This window comes from Polyodon spathula, chromosome 1, assembly GCF_017654505.1.
Source record: "Polyodon spathula isolate WHYD16114869_AA chromosome 1, ASM1765450v1, whole genome shotgun sequence".
Lineage (NCBI taxonomy): Eukaryota > Metazoa > Chordata > Actinopteri > Acipenseriformes > Polyodontidae > Polyodon > Polyodon spathula.
Genome location: NC_054534.1, coordinates 14,836,684 through 14,855,308, shown reverse-complemented (window position 1 = coordinate 14,855,308; position 18,625 = coordinate 14,836,684). Strand labels below are relative to the sequence as shown.

Here is an 18,625-nt window from a genome sequence, read left to right as displayed (position 1 = left end):
ATCACACTGTAGGTGCATTTTTTAAAGAAACAAATTGTATAGCAAACATGTAGTTTCATTTTAAAACACAATTTCTGGTACTGTACAAGATTACAGATAGTTTATGATTTACATGCCATACTTCTATGTTGTCTGTTACACTTGCACTTCTTCCTTTTACCTGGATTGTGAAATTCTGTCCAGTCTTCAGTGCCTTTTTTCTGTTACTCCCTAGCAATGCAGATTTTTCAACATCTTAGCCAATGACTTATATTTTCAGCATGGGCTAATGTAACCACGTTGGTTTTCTTATTTAGGTTGACAGAAATACGAGAGAAAGTTAGTCAAGTAAATGTGGAAATGCGGCACATAGACAATGATATGGAGGAACAGCAAGGTAAGCTGTCATTACCTGTCTTGATTATAATTTATCTTGAACCTTTGTAGATGTTGGCTTGGAAGGTAGCAAACATTTTCCTTAGTGAAAGAGTGTTAAAGGTTAATTTCCAGCTAAGGGGAAACCTGTAAACCCTGATTCTACCAACACAGGTATGGTGTGTAGGAGTGCTTTGTTGTTGATTGCCTTGTCCTTTGAATTGGATATAGTTGCAGAAACTCTTTTTTCTGGAAATCACCCAAAGATTAACTGAACATACAGGTAATTGAGCATATGATGAGGGATGAAAATACGTGTACAATACTGACAATGTTAAGTAACATAGATGCATTTAAAGTTATAATAAATCATTCAAATGATTGGTTACCTTAAAGGGCACATAAGGACCTTTTTATTTTATTGTGTTACATGTTCCCATGTGTTGCTACAGCTATTTACGTAAGGTATGTATATTGTTTAAATTCATTTTTATTTACATTTTGACCACTTTTTTAAACTTTTAAATTGCATTCCCTACCTCAAGGTGTCTTCCCATGTACCCACATGGACCTCTCAGAACTACATTTTCCATCCTCCTTCTTCTCACATATGTACCTGGGGCTGTATTCACAAAACCGACTGAAGTCTAAGAAGTCATCAGTTTGGACTTGTCTTATTCAGAAACGAATCTTAACGGAATTTTGGTCTTAAGTAAGGTCTTAACTTTAAGACTACCCTGAAGGAAGCTTAAGTACAGATCTGCCATGGAAACAACTTTCTGTTTTCTGCCATGGCTCGACAGGCGATAGCAGATGATTTATTTGATGGTGATCCACATGACAATTGACCTAAGCATGTTTTTGTAGACAGGGGAACCCCGTTGTAAGTTTTTAGCGAGACTTAATTGAGAAGTCAGTACTGTCTTTTTTTTGTTTGTTTTACTTATGTAATCAGTGAGAGCCTAACCATATAATTATATCAATTATAATATCTTTTTGATAGAAAATCCTTTAGTAAAATATATACATTTTACATTATTTATATTACATGACATAATGAAGTCCCAGTGAAAAAGCTAAATTATCAAAATTATCAATCTGTCCCTCAAGCAACGGCTTTCTCTGAGTGGAAGACAGTGAAGACGTTGCTCAAGGACAGAAACAATGGTCTAAGTTAAGACTTGTAACAAAGTCAGCAAAAGCAACTTAAGTCAGCTTTGTGAATACAGCCCCTGAGATGGATTTACCAGTGAGCAGCAGGATGATGGGAAATGTAGTTCTGAGAGGTCAATGCAGGTACATGGTAAGCCATCTTGAGGCAGGGACTGCAATTTAAAGGTTATGTAAGCAATTGAAGCAACACAGGGGAACATGTAACACAATAAAATAAAAAAGGTCCTTATGTGCCCTGTAAGATGGTTATCCATTTTACTGTTTTTCAGCATCTCTTGGATGTTGTTAGACTTAGTTTTGGCCTTGTACAAAACAAACTGATGTGCAAAACAAACTTTTTGGTACTTAGAATGTCATGCTCAACATTTTCTGCCATTCCTTCCATTTCCCTCTTTCCCTGTCTCTCTTTTATTTACTCTTACTTGCTTTCCACTTCAACTTCCCATTCATTAATTTTCATACAACTTTAGAAGGTAAGAACAAGTAGCATCCAGTAATGAAGTAAACTTACCAGTGTATTTAGATACACTTGAAGCAATCTGTGAAAGTACTTGCTGTTCCTGTAAACATATATATATATATATATATATACACACACATTTGTTTAATACATTTCAATTTGACAATAATACATGTAATTGTATTGGATAATTTATGTATCCGCAGGGGGAATACATCAGAAGTACAAAGAGCTCCAGAGAAAAGACGAGGCGATGGAGAGTAAGTGAAACTCTCAGTTTATACTTGCTAGTTTTGAAAATAAGCATTGATATTTTAAAAAGTGAAAAGTGTACCTAAAAATATCTCCAAACCTATTGCTAGCATTGGGGGTTGGTTGGTGGTGGCACATTTATGGCAAATTAATGGTATTGCCACAACTATTACAACTAATCAGTTGACTACTGTAACTTACTAATGAGGTTCCCCTTTTTGAAACTTTGTAAGTACTTCTTCACATACAGTAAAAACAGGGCACAAAGGTAGGCCCAGTTGTGTATTGTTTAAATTATTTCCCGTCTTCATTTATAGCTGATTTTCTTTCTACACTTTTTGTAGATAACACATCATTTATACAGCTAACGTGTTTTTGTACATTTGAAATGTTTTTCTAAGTTTTTGTGAAAGGCAGACCGCGAATGAGTATACTGTTGTATACTGTATACTGTTGACTGCAGTACATTTAAATAATTGTTATTGAATAATTTCCAATTCAAGATTTCCTGGAAAAATATGAAGATAATAAAGCACAAGAGCTGGAGCGCAAAGCACAGGTCGAGGCCAGCATTGTTGCACTTCTGGAACATACAAGCAGGGTAAGTGCTACTTCACAACCTTTTATTCTAAACCCCATTGCTTTTTTAAAAGTATTTTCAGACATTATTTAACAATTTATTTTTTCATAGCAGCCAGATAACACCAATATGGCGGACATTATGGGTTCTTCTCACATGCTGTCATTTATTAAGAGCACCTCAATACAGTATTGTATTGTTAAATAGCTGTTACTAACGTCTTTAGGCAGTTGATGTGTTACCTCAAACAGACATCTCATTTAATCACGATTAATACACTCAAACATGTTTATATTAAAAAAAAAAAAAAAAAAAAAAAAAAAAAAAAAAAAAATCTAAATGTAGTAATTGTAAAATGAATACCAGCTTGTAATTACATCCTTTTCCTTACAATAAGGGTGCTAGGTGACACAGCAAGCTAATTAGTTATTTTAAGAATTTCAAGGGGTATTTAAAGCCCAAAATTGAATGGGGAAAAGTAAGCCCTAGCTCTTTCAGGTGATTTAGGTGTTGGATATGTTATACCATAAATTGAGCTGGTGGTCGTGGTTGTTGATGTTAATAGTCTTTGTGCAGTGTGATAGTTATACAATTAATTAGAAGATAGCGAGGGCCTTCTAGTGAGTATAGAGGAAGTATATCATATTAAAATTTAAGAAATAACTTAAGTGTATATTTTACTCATTTCTTGAGGCAACATACTTATTTATTTTGCCCTCAGAATATGAGCCGGTTGAGGCAGATCTCGAATGTAACGGCACATGAACTGAAATCCATGCAAGAGGACCTCAATTTCAAGGAGACAGAAATGCATAAATCCCAGAACACAGCCAAAGGCCTCTCTTCAGGTGAGATCTAGAAAGCTTGTGTGTTCAGAAAGTGTTGGCATTTATAGGAAACCAGCAGGGAAATCATAAATGGGGTTGGAGTGGCATCTTCTGTGTTTCCGTAGTATATCAATTTGTTTTTAATGTCACAAATATAAACTACAAAAATAAATATGATGTTGTACATGGAACAACATGTAGTAAATACCTAAACAAACAATTCGTCAACAAATATCTGTGCTTCAGTATGAAGTCGCATTATGAATAACAAAGCAGCTTTAGTCTTTTTTAGCAAAATAAAACCATAGTGCGCAGCAAAAAGAACAAAAAAAGACATCAAGGGCTCCAACCCTTGAATAATAAAACAAAAAGAAATCTAATCAAACTATTATCAAAGTCTTGTCGATGGTCGTCTTAGGCATCGATTCTACAAGTCAAAAGTGGTACATCTTTTTTTACAGCACACAGGAGGTAATAAGCAGGATACTGTATAGAATGCAGTTATCAAATACAGTGGTAGAAATTAATGTATTACACATATAGATGCTCATTCTAAGAGAACAGAGCAAACGTTGAAAACGTAGAGCTAAAAAAATGTATCTATTGGGCTAAATCAATCATTTTAGACATGATACACTTTTTCTACATCTTTCCCACCTTCCTTGCGCGTGGCAGCCTATACAGTATAATGAATGACTCAGTTTTTGCAACTAGCTGAAGATGGAAAAATGACAAGACTTGGCATCAAAGTAAAAATAATCTATTTAAATGTTTAATCACATATAAGGTTATCCCAGGATCTTCAAGGAATTGAGAAATTTTCATTTCAAACACATTGGGGTGCATTTGCAGCCTTTGCAGCTGATAAAGGGTTAAAGGGAATCCCCTAGTTATAACATGACAAATATCAATGTTGGCAACAATTAGTCTAACACTGATTTTGTTTCACTGCGTTCATTAAATAACAAGATCTGTTTAATTATACCTCATTGATGATAAAACCAAAATCCTTTTGGGGGGGGGGGGGGGGGACCTGGGTGATGCTGGGCGACCTTTACCAACTTTTGTCACACATCTGCTAATTGCCTCCCTCCTTTTTACTGGATGTAGTTAGCAAATAATCTTAGCTTGCTGTTGTATCATTGCCAAGGATTTCCTTCTTTTGTGTTCAGCCTCTCAATTCACCCAACATGTGTCTTATCAACATGCTAAATAGCAACCAGTAGCATTTCCAAGATTATATGTTATTCTGAGCAAGTATACATTTGCAGATTTTTAATGGAAGTCGTTTTTGTAGCTTAATTAGAATATGGACAATTTTAACAATCCTAGCAAAAAATATAGCCTATCAAAGCAGTTTTAGAGGAATGCTAAATCAAACGTTTGATACAAACGTTCTAGAAGACATGTATTGCTACAAAGAAGTATCTAGGTGGTCGAAGCAGAAACAAGTGATATAAACGGAACTGTGGTCTTTTAGAGCACAATATGCTTGAAGTAGTGATCAGATCTCAAAAAACAGACAAGGCAATCGGCCTTTTAGCTGCAGAGGTGTTCAGACAGACAACTATTTATACTAAAATAATTTCCTGTTATGTACAGGGTTCGTACGGCACTTGGAAAACTTTTAAAAGCCTTGATTTTCACTTAGCACTATTCAAGGCCTCAAAGCCTTAAATTTGATTGTTTTTTTCGGATTGGCCTGGAAAAGCCTTGAAAATTGTGGAACCATTGTTCCACATTGTTTTAATTGCGCCTTGCTGTTAAAAATATTCTTGTTATATCTGTAATCAGAGACATGCATGCAGTGCTCGAGTTCTTGTAGTGCAGATTCCTGCAGTTCCGCTTAGAATCGCGGAGATGCGCTCTCTTCGAGGGATGCTGCATGACATCACTAAACTCCATCCATAGAAATCACCAGTGCAGCTTTGAAAAGTGGTTTCGGGAGACTGGCTGCCAATGTGAACCAAAGACGATGCAGAGATCATGAGTGACCTGCTAATCGTAATGCAAATATCCACTAAAACTACTACTGCCCCCTTGTTAGTAGAGTCAACCGACGTCTTAACATTATACAGGGTGATTAGAAAGTAAGTTTAACACATCAACTCACCATATCGTTGATGTGGTAAACTTACTTTCTAACTGTCCTGTACAATGAAGCCATGAACAGCCTTGTCATTGCTATATTAAATGAATGAATGAATTAAACTAACATAATGTACTAAAGCCGTGATAAGTCAGGTATAATGTTACAATGTTAATGAATTACATCAAACTGACTTTGTATAGATAGATAGATAATCCAGACAAATGTAAATATAGGAAATTTAAAAAATATATGTTGCGCTGCAAGGTTTGGAGAAAGCATTTCTCTAAAAGCTGCGTGTGACGTCAGACAGCCAGCAGCCGCCAGCAGCCGGTGCTGCGAGGTCTGGGATACGAGAACGCAACCATTGTCTCAACGTAGGTTTGCATGTGAAAGTGTTGCGTCACAAAACTGCTCGAAGTATGATAGTATATTTATTTATTTATTTATTGAAATGCTTTCTCTATTATTGGATTAATAAATCCACTGCACTTAACCTGTTTTTGTATAATTAAATCTTTCAGTGATCAATTTATTTTTTAAACAAACTTTATAATATTTAATTATCTGTATTTATACAGTTTAGTACTTTAATTGTTTTTTATGTTACCGAATCCATTATTTTAATAACCTATTTTAACCTTTTTGCTTTTGTACCACCGTAAGTAATACTATACTAGCTAGCGAAGTTAGTTATAGTAAGTATGTGCGTTAACGTGAGGGCATACTTTAACACAGAAATACAGTAAGTAAGAAAACATCAGAAAGAATTTACAATGTTTTTCGATGGGCACTAGTTTACTGTTCTAGTCTTTTATGCAGAATATAACATTACGTACCAGTTTATATAGTATAATGTTTTTCTTATTGGTGTTTCTAAGTCACTGTACTTAAGGCATTGCTTTCTCATCAACAGCCACTATGCAATTGCTTTTTAGTGTTGAGGGGAGTTGGTAGCCTGTGGTGGGGAAAAAAGTGGCGATCTAAAACAGTAAATCTTAAACGAAAGGGACGAAAGGAGTGTTGAGGTGTCTATCCTGCCTTACGGCAGACATGGGGGTTTAAAATAACTACACAGCTTTTTAAAAAATAATAGAAAATGTCCATGTTGCAGGAGTGCTACATCGCTACAGGCCATTGAGTTTCCCTGACTCGCTCGGACTGATCAGCTTAGAAAGTACGGGAAATACAAAAAAAAAAAAAAAAAACAATTCTTAAAATATCTTATACTTACCCTAAATAAAATGTCAAAGAAACTGAAGCAACAGTCAAATCTATTTGCATTTGGATTTGGAAAATCCACATCTAGCCAACTCCATGAAAATGAGAATGTAACTGAAGATGAGGAGGAGGAGAAAATAAAGAAATGTGTTCACGTCTCAGGATTTTTTATATAGTTATCTTCCCTGGCATTTGATTAATACAGTTATATTATATTAAAATGCCCATAGGGACCACAAGACCACCTTTTCACATGTCACAGTTTTATACATTCTTCAGAATATTCAGGAAAAGTATTTGTGAACCACACAAAAACACATTCCTTGTCAACATTTATAAGAAAATGTGCGGCTCTCAAAAAAGTGTATTTTCTTTAACTTGCCGTGAATGGTTTTATATATCAAGAAAGAACACCACAGTTTGTTTTTATACAAATTTTGAGAAGTTTTTAATTATGTAATCATATGCTAGCAGTAAATGACTTTTCCACTCAGATCATTATTGGCCCAAGCTTTGCTTCCTGTCGTTACTCAGAAGAACATTATAACAGTGGGAACCACAGGTTATTACAGTAGTTCTTAATTCAGACCCCCTAACCTTACTACCCTGCATTTCTATGGTAAAAAAAAGGGGTTTGCATTCAGATTCAGTCTTTCCTATAGGTTAACATCACTCAAGCGTATGTAACCAAAAAATAAACATCATCATTCATTACCTTTTGTATTTGACTTCTTATAAAAAAAAAAAAAAAGGTATTTAATTATTAAGCAGTTGAATGTGCAACATACCAATTCTGACAATAAGGAAACTAGGTGCAAAGGAAATTTGCTACATGAAAAGACCCAACGGCACTTCCACAGTTAGCAATACATTTAGTGAAGTGTTATGTTCCAAATTGATTTTTTAATTCGGCTTGGAATTGGGTATTGTATGTCTGTGTAACTGTTTTTCTATTTCCAACAAAAAGGGGATTATAAGAAACATTAGTGTCATTTAACTCAAGGCAGCTAACTCTCTTCAAATGCTTTTTCAGGCACAAACTGCAGCCAAGTGGGTTGTCTCAGCATGCCTTCAGGTTTATTATAGTTCTTGTAAAATAGTCTAGTAGTAGTAGTAGTAGTAGTAGTTAGTATAAGGCTAATGAGATCCAAGGTCAGACAGTAGTCCTGAGACAATTGTATGGGTGGAAATCATTTTGGAAAGTTGCTTATCTTCCTAGTACCTAATATTTGCAAGAAAGAGTTAATAATGTGGATTTTAATGTGCAGGTTATCACTGAATTAATGTCGAATTTTACCTTATCCTCCTCCCAGTCAAACTAACACATGATTTTCCTCATCCAATACTGGCATTATAAAATCCTGAAGAGGCACTCTCTCTGTACATCAGGATAGTTTTGCTTAAGAGTCTCAAGCAACTGACATTCATAGAAGGTGAAGGAATCCTCAGTTTACAAAATGAAAAACCAGAAGGACGCTAGAGAGAATAAACAAAACATGCTGATGGGACTCTTTATCCAAGATAAAGAGGTCAGCTGAGCAGAGTCTCGCACTTTTACTGCTGTGTACACACTGTCTGCTCCTAACAGAGACTTCATATCTTATCAAGAGGAACTGGGCTACATCCTCTTCCTGCTGTTCGCCTGCAGGAGCAAAGCATTTTTCATGTCAAACAAAAATGCCTTTAGTGTAAAAGGATTGTGGGGGGTGGTAATGGGAACAAGTATTGTGGGAACTATAAAGTGCTTTAAAAGTGCTTTAAACTATAAAGTGCTAGAATAGTGATCTATATAGCTCTGAATAGTATGCCATTAAATCAAGGTATTCCATAGCACTGCAATGACTACAAAACATTGGTTTCCAGCTTTTTATGCTGGTTATTATTATTATTATTATTATTATTATTATTATTATTATTAAATTGAAGTTAAAATTGTAATGTGACTAAATTAAAATGTAAAAATAAAACAATAAAAAATGAAAATAAAAATACCTTTTAAGGGACCCTTATGATTGTGTAGCATTTGGCTACTAGCTATATTGATAGAATACGTCTTTTTCTAATTGACTTTCTTGTACAGTAAGTTTTACCATAAAATCAGTGTCTTCTTTTGTTGTTGCTACATAATCTTGTTAGTAGAATTTCTGTCATTATATGTAAACTCACACATATATTGGTGACTGTTCCAGAGAGCCAGCGGCTACAGCAGGACCTACAAAAAGTTGAACAGTTGGAGAGCAAGATAAATGCAGAACTCAGCACTCTGAAGGAGAAGATTCAACAGATGACTGATGGATTAGTCACCTACAGTAACCTAGAGGCACTGAAGTCAGCAGGGGAAGATAAGAAGAAGGTAACTTTAGAGAGAACAGCACGTGCTGTGTTAACATAATCTTTATTTTATATAGCGCCTTTCATAGTGGATCACCATCACAAAGCGCTTTACAAGATAGTGAGGATAAATGCATAATACATTAAATACAAACAGTAAAAAAAAAATAAAAATACAATGCAAATACATTAACTACAAGGCTAGGATGTGAATTCTAAACATTGTAGATGTGTGTGTCATACAGAATCATATGAATAAGATGGTGTGAAAAACTTGAAATAGCAATTTAGACAACAGCTAAAAAGATATCGGGCTTAAAGAGCATTGAAAGACAGTAAAAAGTGGGAATTGAGAGTTGATTTGAAGCGAGCGACTGTGGGAGCTACACGCACTAAAGCTGGGAGAGTTCCAGAGAGCCAGGGCCATGAAGCTAAAAGAGCACTCTCAGAGTGTGGTGCACTTTTGCTTGGGTATAACAAGCAGGCCTGAGTCAGAGGACCTCAGCTTGCGTGCAGAGACATAGTAGGTCAGCAGGTTGGAGAGATACTCTGGACCTGTGTGATGAAGGGCCTTGTAGACAAGCAGGAGGATTTTGAAAGTAATCCTGCTTCAGCCACTCAGGGAAATCAGTCAATGTGTCCTTTGCAGAAACAGCATGCATAGAATAGAGTTTATTATCCCCATCCCAAGTCACAAATGATATCACCAGAGAAAATAGTCGGTTGATGGGGCTGTCTGCATGTTTGTTGACCAAAAGTAACATTTCCAGAGCAGGGGTAGTATTCCCTTATCCTTAAACAGGGTGCATGTTTTGCTGAAATGTTTGACACTAGGAAAAGATGATGTATGCACTGTTAAATATTATTGTAGCCCTTAGCGTTGTGCATGTAGCAACAAACCCAGACAGCTGATTTTAAAAGTCTGCAAAATTTAAACTGAATTTAACTTAACTAAGGGCCATTCCGCCTAATTCAAGTTACATATGTTAGTTGTTTCTAACATGTTTTGAAGCATTATGTTTATAGGCTAACATGCTTGTTGACTATTAAGAGAATTGAGATTTATGTATTTTGGCCACAAAGATACTGTACATAAGCATTTATGTATCATTTTACTACTGATGGTTTCTGGTAATGTTGAGCCTAGTCCTGGTCCTTAGGTTGTACAGACATAACAAACCTTAGCAGGCTTTGCAAGTAGACCTGAACTAGGATTTTGCACATGAATGTAAGACTGTGGGTTGCAGTCCCAAACAAAACAATAAATAATACGTCCAAGTCCCGTAGCGCAGGCACGGCTCCAGAGCTGAGACAGGGATGGGTTGAGGGCGTGTGCAGGGTTAGGTGCTCCAAGGGTTAGTGCTGGCTCTGTAGCTTCAGCACTCGTCTGCAACGCAAAATAAAAACAAAACCCAGCAGCGTTCTGACTTTCAGTGTAAGGGGCTGTACTCACGTGTCTGCATCCCCTTTGTACTCCTCCCTGTGATTAGCCCGGTGCCATGGTCTATCCAATCGCAGCCCGCAACCGAGATGATCACAATAGAGTCGGTTAGAGATGGCCGACTTCAGGTTCTGTCCTACCATCAAATCGGCCCATCCCTGAGAAGGCGTACCACTAAGCCCTTTTAGGACCCCCTAAAAATATCTAGAAAGTAGACTTATACAAAGATTTTTACAGTAACCACCAAAAATCTGAAGAATTCTGCTTAGTTTTGGGAAACGATAAAAATGCCAAATAGCAAGTTATTAGCTTTACCAAAACAAATTCAGTTTGAAGAACACATAAGTACTGACAAAGTCCAAATGTAGAATTTGTTTAATCAACAGTTTTCTAATGCAGGATTGCCTTTCAAAACAAGTGTAAATTTAGTTATTAAGTTGTCCTTTTATTATGCAACAATTCAATCTCGCTAGATGTATTTTGTGACAATAAGTTACTGAGTACAATGAAGTTCTACAGGAAATTTAAAGGTTTAGGACAAATAAACATGCAGGTCCAGATGGTTTTGATCCTTAATAAAAGTTGCTGCTGATATTATAGCTAATACTTTGTTGTTTATATTTAGTGCATCAATTTTGACAAACGAAACCTGAAAATCTGCATTTGTTACACCATTACTGAAGGGTGGCGATGATTCTGAGTTGAATAACCAATTTCTCTGTTCTGACTAAGGTATTTGAGTCACTAGTTAATATACAGTTAAAGCACTACTTAAATTCTTATAACATTCTTAGTGATATGCAGTCTGAGTTTAGGTCTAATCATGGCACAGTGACAGCAATCCTAAAAGTAATGGATGATATTATCTTGGCCTTGGATAAAAATGACATATGGGCATCTGTGTTCATTGACCTTTCTAAGGCTTTTGAACCAGTGGGTTATGAGCTTCTGACTCAGACTTGTGGCTATCCATTTAGGTGATAAGGTGGTTGGATAGTTTAATAATTATTTACAAATCGAACCAAAGTATAAAAGTAGAATTAATTTAAGAGTACTGAATTTAACAACAAGAGAGTTCCTCAGGGATTTACTAGAGCCCCAAGAAAAGTTTAAAAAATGTACTGTACACTGAGAAAAATAACCAGAGCTTGTTGACGTTCCATTGTGTTCTATACGCTGTTGTGCGCTGGAAAGGAAACGTGTGTTAACCTTTTCTTCTCAACCAAAAGTAAAATATCATGAACTGTGACAAAGACATATATAGTACTTTTGCAGTAAGGCATGTGTTACTATTTTAAACTAATAAAAATGTCATCCTTTTTTTTTTTTTTTTTTTAAATCAAAAAGCATGCATTGCCCGTCGGTACATGCTACGCATTCAGAAAATAATGGTTAAATAAATTAATTTAAATGAATCTACTGGCTATTAAAAAAAAAAAAAAAAAAACATTAATTTAAAACATGCATTTGTCAGGGAAATAAGCAGTTTTTTTTAGATTAATTGAACATGCTCCTCTTATCCTGAGTGCTAGGAACTTCTATAGTATGAGAGATGTCAAGCTACTGACAAAGCATTCCAGTTCAACAACTACAAACTGCAAAAGAGCCGACACCAAATCAGAATCGTTTTCTTACAGGTTTCCCGACTTAAGCCTATTTTACCCATTAATTGGCTCACTTCATACACCCTATATTCCCAGTTATACTGCATGTTGTAACATTTTACCTGTTCAGCCAAGTTTAACATATGATAGAATATTCCCAAAACTGGTCTGTATAAAGTTCAGATTATCCTATTCTAGTGGTAAAACCAGGGACACACACCTCAGCACTGTATGCAGTCCTCAATAAAATATGTAGCATGAGTAAATATTGACAGCTTTCTATTTGGAATATACTGTACCTATTATTATTATTATTATTATTATTATTATTATTATTATTATTATTATTATTTTTAATTGAGCAGGAAGATGGTAATCTTTACCCTTAAATATTGTCCGTAATAGCCAATTAGCTATAACTATGATACATGCAACTTATTCTTGCCAAGAGTGTATGTTAAACAGGAACAAGAGTAATGTGTGCTTTCTCTGGAATGTTGGGAAGACTGTTTTGCTCTTTATATTCAGGGTTGCCTCAAAACACAGCCAAAAAACAAGCCAAAAAATTCATACTTGCTTATTCCAGCATAATACACATATTTCTAACCCTTGTTTCTCAGAAACTGCAGGATGACAGAGTGGCACTAACAAAAAGACGGGACACCTTTAAGAAGGTAATGCAGAGACTGAATGCTGAATATGAAGCTTTGAAGATGCAGCTCCAGGAGAATGAGACTCATGCACAGGTAAGGTTCATTTTGCCTGGGAGTACATCATCTCTTGTTTCTATGCACTCTGCAGCCTCACACAACCACATTGGTTTATTGAATGAAGATGCTTGTTGATTCATTTTCTGGTAACAGTCATTTAGTAGTCAGTTAGTTTATAGGCAACTGACCATATTTTATGATCACAAGAGCTCTGGATTAAGGTAGGGATGTCTTGGAGAAATGTTTCTGCTTGAGTTTTTTCTACTTATGCGGGAATTATTTTATTTTTTAATCATTTCAAAGATACTTGACTTAGTAACACAGAAAGGTCAGAAGTCATAGCCTCTTCCCTCATAGAAAGACAAGATTGGATTCTTCATAACAAGAATATTTTCAATCAGCTCTGAAGTCAAATTTCCATTCTTTACTTCGTTAATGATCAACCATTTTTAAAGCTCCCATTTGGTAGTTGGGATGCCAAAGAATATGGTTTTATTTACCATATATCACCCAACAGGAAATTATGTTTTTAACTTATTTGTTTCTTAATAAAAAACATGACCTTTCATAAGTTAAAGCAAGGAGATAGAGGGTTACATCCTTTGTATTCTACCCTATCAAAAACACCATTGTATACTATATAGAACACTATTTTCCAAGTTTACTGTATATAATACATAACATGTATATACCATGAAGAAATTCTCCCAATATTTGTAAGAAGACATTTTATATTTTGATAGTTGTTGTTTCAGTCCAGAATTTGTATGCCTTAGGAACTGACTTTATTGTTTATAAAGCCAGAAAACTGTCTTGCTAGTAAAATGATACCCCTGTTAGCTTCCTGATGACGTTCCGAGGTATAAAGTAGACAGTTTGTCAGACATATTCCCTCATAATTTTAACACTGCACTTGCTCCAATATCACTGATTGTAATCAGTCACAGGAAAATCAGATAAAATGGTAGATTAAAGAAAACTAGCAATAATATCAAGTGTTTTAATTTTATTTGAATATTCAGTTTTTGCATTCAGTAATTGCCTTTCATTAGCCTTGTAAACAAATTAAACACTCTTTAAGTTTTAAAAGCCTCAGATTTTTTTTTCTGCATTATAATGATACAGTGTAACACCCATGATGATATTTTTAACTGATAACTTCAATAGAGGATACACCATGAACGTTCATTGACTACTTCAGTTATTCCACAGATGAGCCAAATAACCTGTGCTCTTAGGGGCGAGCGGGCTGTTTTGAGCATCCATGGCATATTCTGTTTATATAACAGTTGTAATGTGTAGAGTAGAAAGTGTGTTTAAACCTGTGTTTTACAGCTGCATTCTAAGAATTACTTTTTTGAGATCAAGCTCTGCATAACTTGGAACAAAGCTTTTTTTTTTTTTTGGATTTGAATGAATGCAGGAGATTCCAAAATGAGGTCAAGCTAAAAAAAATATTCATGCAGCAGCACAGAATATGAAAAAGTGATTTGATATTAGATCTCTCATTGATCTTATATGCCTAACATTTGCTAGAAGATGAAAATAATAACATAAAATTAAATACTTTTCCCCCCAACAGACCTTAAAATCTAAAATGTCTTTGATTTGGGCTCATTGTTCTTTCTCGACTTTCTGTTTTTCCCATTAATTGTATAACTTTCTAAACCTCTGCTAAACACACTGAATAATACTACTGCTACTGTAAAGGGTTAATTTGGCATATTATATACAGTTGTAGTCAAAAGTTGACATACCCTAATGGAAATTTGTATGGACTGAAAAAAAGTTACAAGAAATAGATGTCTATAATTATTTATTTCAGCATTTTTTTTTTGGTTTTTGCAAAACTCCAAAAATGCTAATTCAAAAGTATTCATACCCTGACAAGGTAAATGAAATTAACAGCTAGCTGAGGCACCTTTAGCAATAATAACCTCTTTTTAAACGATTAGGATGTTTGGCAGTTACTTTTGGCATGATTCTTTAGTGATTTTTGACCATTCTTCAGCGCAAAATTTTTCTAGTTCATTCAAATTCTGAGGACTTCTCTTGTGCACAACCATCTTCAACTCAATTGGATTTACATTGGGACTTTGACTAGGCCATTCCAGAACCTTCATTTTATTCTTCTTTAACCATTCTGAAGTAGATTTTGATGTGTGCTTTGGATCGTTGTTGTGTTGAAACATCCAGTTGCGATTTAAACCAAGTTTTGTAGCGGAAGGTTTCAGATGATTGGCCAATATCTTTTGGTATGCTATGAAATCCATTTTACCATGTATTGGAACTAAATTGCCTGTGCCATTAGAGGAAAAACAGTCCCATAGAAGGATATTACCCCCTCCATGTTTGACAGTAGGTGTGGTGTTCATTTCTTTCTCACTAGACTTTCTCCAAACGTAACGACTATTGGCGTGGCCAAATAGCTCGATTTTTTTTTTTGTTTTGTTTTTTTGTTTCATCACTCCACAAAAACTTTGACCAGAACTCATATCCATCATTCAAATTACCTTTTGCAAACTTTAAGCGATTGTCCTTGCAATGTTTTCCTAAGAGTTTCCTTGGCCTGCAACCATTGAGACCTTCACCATGCAATACTCGACCTGTGGTTGAAATGGAAACCCCAGTCCCACTTGCAGCCAGTTCACTTTGAATATCTTTGGCAGTCAATCTCGGATTGTTATTAACCTTCCTCACAATTCTTCTACTTGTTCTTGGTGAAAGAACCTTCTTTCTTCCAGACTGAGTTAGCGTTGTGACAGTACCATGAGTCTTGTACTTCTAGATAACAGAAACAGTAGTTGAAATTGGGATACTCAAATGCTTGGAAATCTTCTTGTATCCTTCTCTTTAGATAGCTGTTTACTTTTGCCCATATTGACTTCTTGCTAATGACAGGTGCCTAACCCTTTTATACTCCAAGAATGTTCACCTACAATCCAGCTTCTTCTAGACCTTTCTAGAATTATGTTCTGTAATTCTCATACTGAAATGTCTAGCACCTTGTAGACAATACGATCATAGCATCAAAGAGTAGGAATACTTTTAAATTAGCATTTTTTGGAGTTTTGCAAAAAAATTGCTGAAATAAATAATTGTAGACATCAATTTCTTGTAACTTTTTTCCTCATCCTCAAAAGCAAAACTTTGTTACAAAAGATTTTTCCTAAAATTATTTGTTTGAGAAATTTCTAGAAATTATAAATTTCCACTGGGGTATGTAAACTTTGACTACAACTATATGTACCACAAGAGTTATATTATAACACTTCCATCTGCCATCTTTTGAAGAAAAAAAAAAGCAAACATTTCAAGACGATAATTCAAGTAATGGACCATGTTAGCCTTGTCATTTACTGCTTTCAATACTCTTTCCTTGGAACAGGCTATATGTTAATATTGTCTTGTCTTTTCAGCTAACAAACCTGGAGAGGAAGTGGCAGCATCATGAACAAAACAATTTTGTTATGAAGGAGTGTATCCTTTTTTTTTTACTGGCTTGTCTGTGTCAGTGATTTAGCCTGCGTATTTGTTTTACTTGGTCTACGAGGTAATGGTCAATATAGGCGATTATTAACATTTTTACTATACTGATGCCCTATTGACAGAGTTATTGAGGGACATATCTTGGGTACTGCTTGTCTTTACAATGTACGTGCATAAAATTGGGGATCAAAAAGACTATTGGCGTTCCAGTTTTTCAACTAGGGGAGTCACTGCACACCATTGTTCTGGAGACAGGAGCAGATAAAAGTATGTAACATTTTTTAAACTAACATGTTTGTGTGCCTGCTCCTTGTGAATGCTGTGCATAGCTCTTGTTTAAACCTTACACTACTGTGTTTTCTTTGATATTTAGTGAGCAAGCAGTCTGAGTGACGTTATAAAGCCACAAACCCCATCTCCAGCTGTACTGCTTTCCTTGAAAAAGGAGAACATTTTGGGATACCATTCTACTTGTGAGATATCTTGCTCATTAAAATATTGAGCATATTTTTTATAGAGGAGACGATTATTCAGAGATACTCGGGTATTTAGTAAATAAGGGGTCGGGAGTGAGGAAAAATTTGTATCCCCACCCCTGGTCTTGCTGTAAGTCATTTGTTGTTTCCATAATTTTTACCAAAATAATTACTGTCTTTAGGTGGTTGGCCAATGAGTATTGAAGAAACGAAAATAGTTAATTGTGTGTCTTACAAAAATAAGCCCACACAGTCCCATATATATATATATATATATACACACACACACACACACACACACACACACACACACACATATACACACACACACACACACACACACACTCTTGGTAGAATTTGGTTACTGTTTGAAATGTTATCAGATGCTACCTTATTAAACGCTTTCTCTGAGTCTGGTAATTCCACAGCAGTAGAACATTTTTTGTAATATCTTAATATGTAAAGAATTAAGTTTGTCTATTCCTTTATGCCTTCGGACCCCGCAGGAGCCAGTGCAACCAAACTTTGCATGGCCTCCTCTTTCATCCAGGGGAAGGTCGAGGGCTAGGTTTGGATCCAAAATTTTGGCCTCCGGGTTATTTTTATTTGGTAACCCCATTGCTGGATCACTACAGTAGCCATGTATCTCAAATTAAAGAAACCCACAAAACCAAAAAATAAATAAGAACAAAAACTGGCAAAAACCAAAAACAAAATAGTTAAAAAAAGGGAAAGGGGCCCGAGTGCATTGTACGACACCCAAGATCAGTAACTTATAGGAAACCATAAGGCTACCGTTCCCCAATTTGTCAAGCATGAAATATTGAAATATTGAATTTCCCCGGGCAACACTGAGTACTTCAGCTAGTATTACACAAAACAACAACATTTCACTGGCTTCATCATGCTGCAGAGTTGTGGCTCCATAGTATTATAATGTTACTTATTGACAAATTAATTCCTTAACTCCTCTCATTAGTCATAGCTACTAAGGAAATGGAAAGTGACTACCGGCCAGTGGTCAAAAATGTGACTAAACAAGTGACAGACTACAACAAGATCCTCATAGAGAGCCTACAGAACACCAGGAACTGAGAGGCTGCTTTCTTCCTCTGTGGAATACAACGACATCACACAAACCACTTACTTTTCAGTTTCCTCATTGAAATGTGTGTACAGAGTACAAACTGAGTGCACGTTCCACAAGTACATTCAACATTTTATCTAAATACTTCTTTCAATCATAGACATATATTTCTATATGCAATATTTAACCTAAATAAAATTAAATGTAACATGTATTTAGTTGTGTGCTTTTTGTTTTTACTTTTTATGCAATAATATATTTTATTCTGAAAGTCAAGAACACAGGCTAATGTCTTTATCAGCAACGCTGACACTGTGACATTATTGTGTTGTTTTGCCTCAATCTATGATTTGAGTGTTTAAGTCTAACTTTCTCTTTGGGTGACTAGTAAGCCAACAATCAACATGTCATAGAAAATAGCCTAATAATTGTGTAATAAGCAAGTATTTTATTTGTTGATTTATTTTTAACGGTGCCCTTAACATTATGGGATGGTTCATTTTGTATTTTTTGTTTTGTCCCAATATTTGT

At 35.3% G+C, this 18,625-nt stretch overlaps 2 protein-coding genes across 2 annotated transcripts in view; one reads left to right on the top strand and one right to left on the bottom strand.

Moving 5' to 3' along the window:
* Positions 1-18,297, top strand: part of LOC121314535 (intraflagellar transport protein 74 homolog) — a 40,676-nt gene extending 22,379 nt beyond the window's left edge. Inside the window, exons 13-20 of the mRNA XM_041247925.1 lie at positions 297-376; positions 2,194-2,247; positions 2,743-2,840; positions 3,541-3,667; positions 9,146-9,309; positions 12,953-13,078; positions 16,462-16,522; positions 17,987-18,297. Of these exons, the coding sequence (XP_041103859.1) occupies positions 297-376; positions 2,194-2,247; positions 2,743-2,840; positions 3,541-3,667; positions 9,146-9,309; positions 12,953-13,078; positions 16,462-16,522; positions 17,987-18,102 (826 nt within the window). The 3' untranslated portion in view covers positions 18,103-18,297. The remainder of the gene's footprint in view (positions 1-296; positions 377-2,193; positions 2,248-2,742; positions 2,841-3,540; positions 3,668-9,145; positions 9,310-12,952; positions 13,079-16,461; positions 16,523-17,986) is intronic.
* The window catches only part of LOC121314542 (leucine-rich repeat-containing protein 19-like), a 72,556-nt gene that overhangs the window by 17,029 nt on the left and 36,902 nt on the right, over positions 1-18,625 (bottom strand). The window lies entirely within an intron of this gene.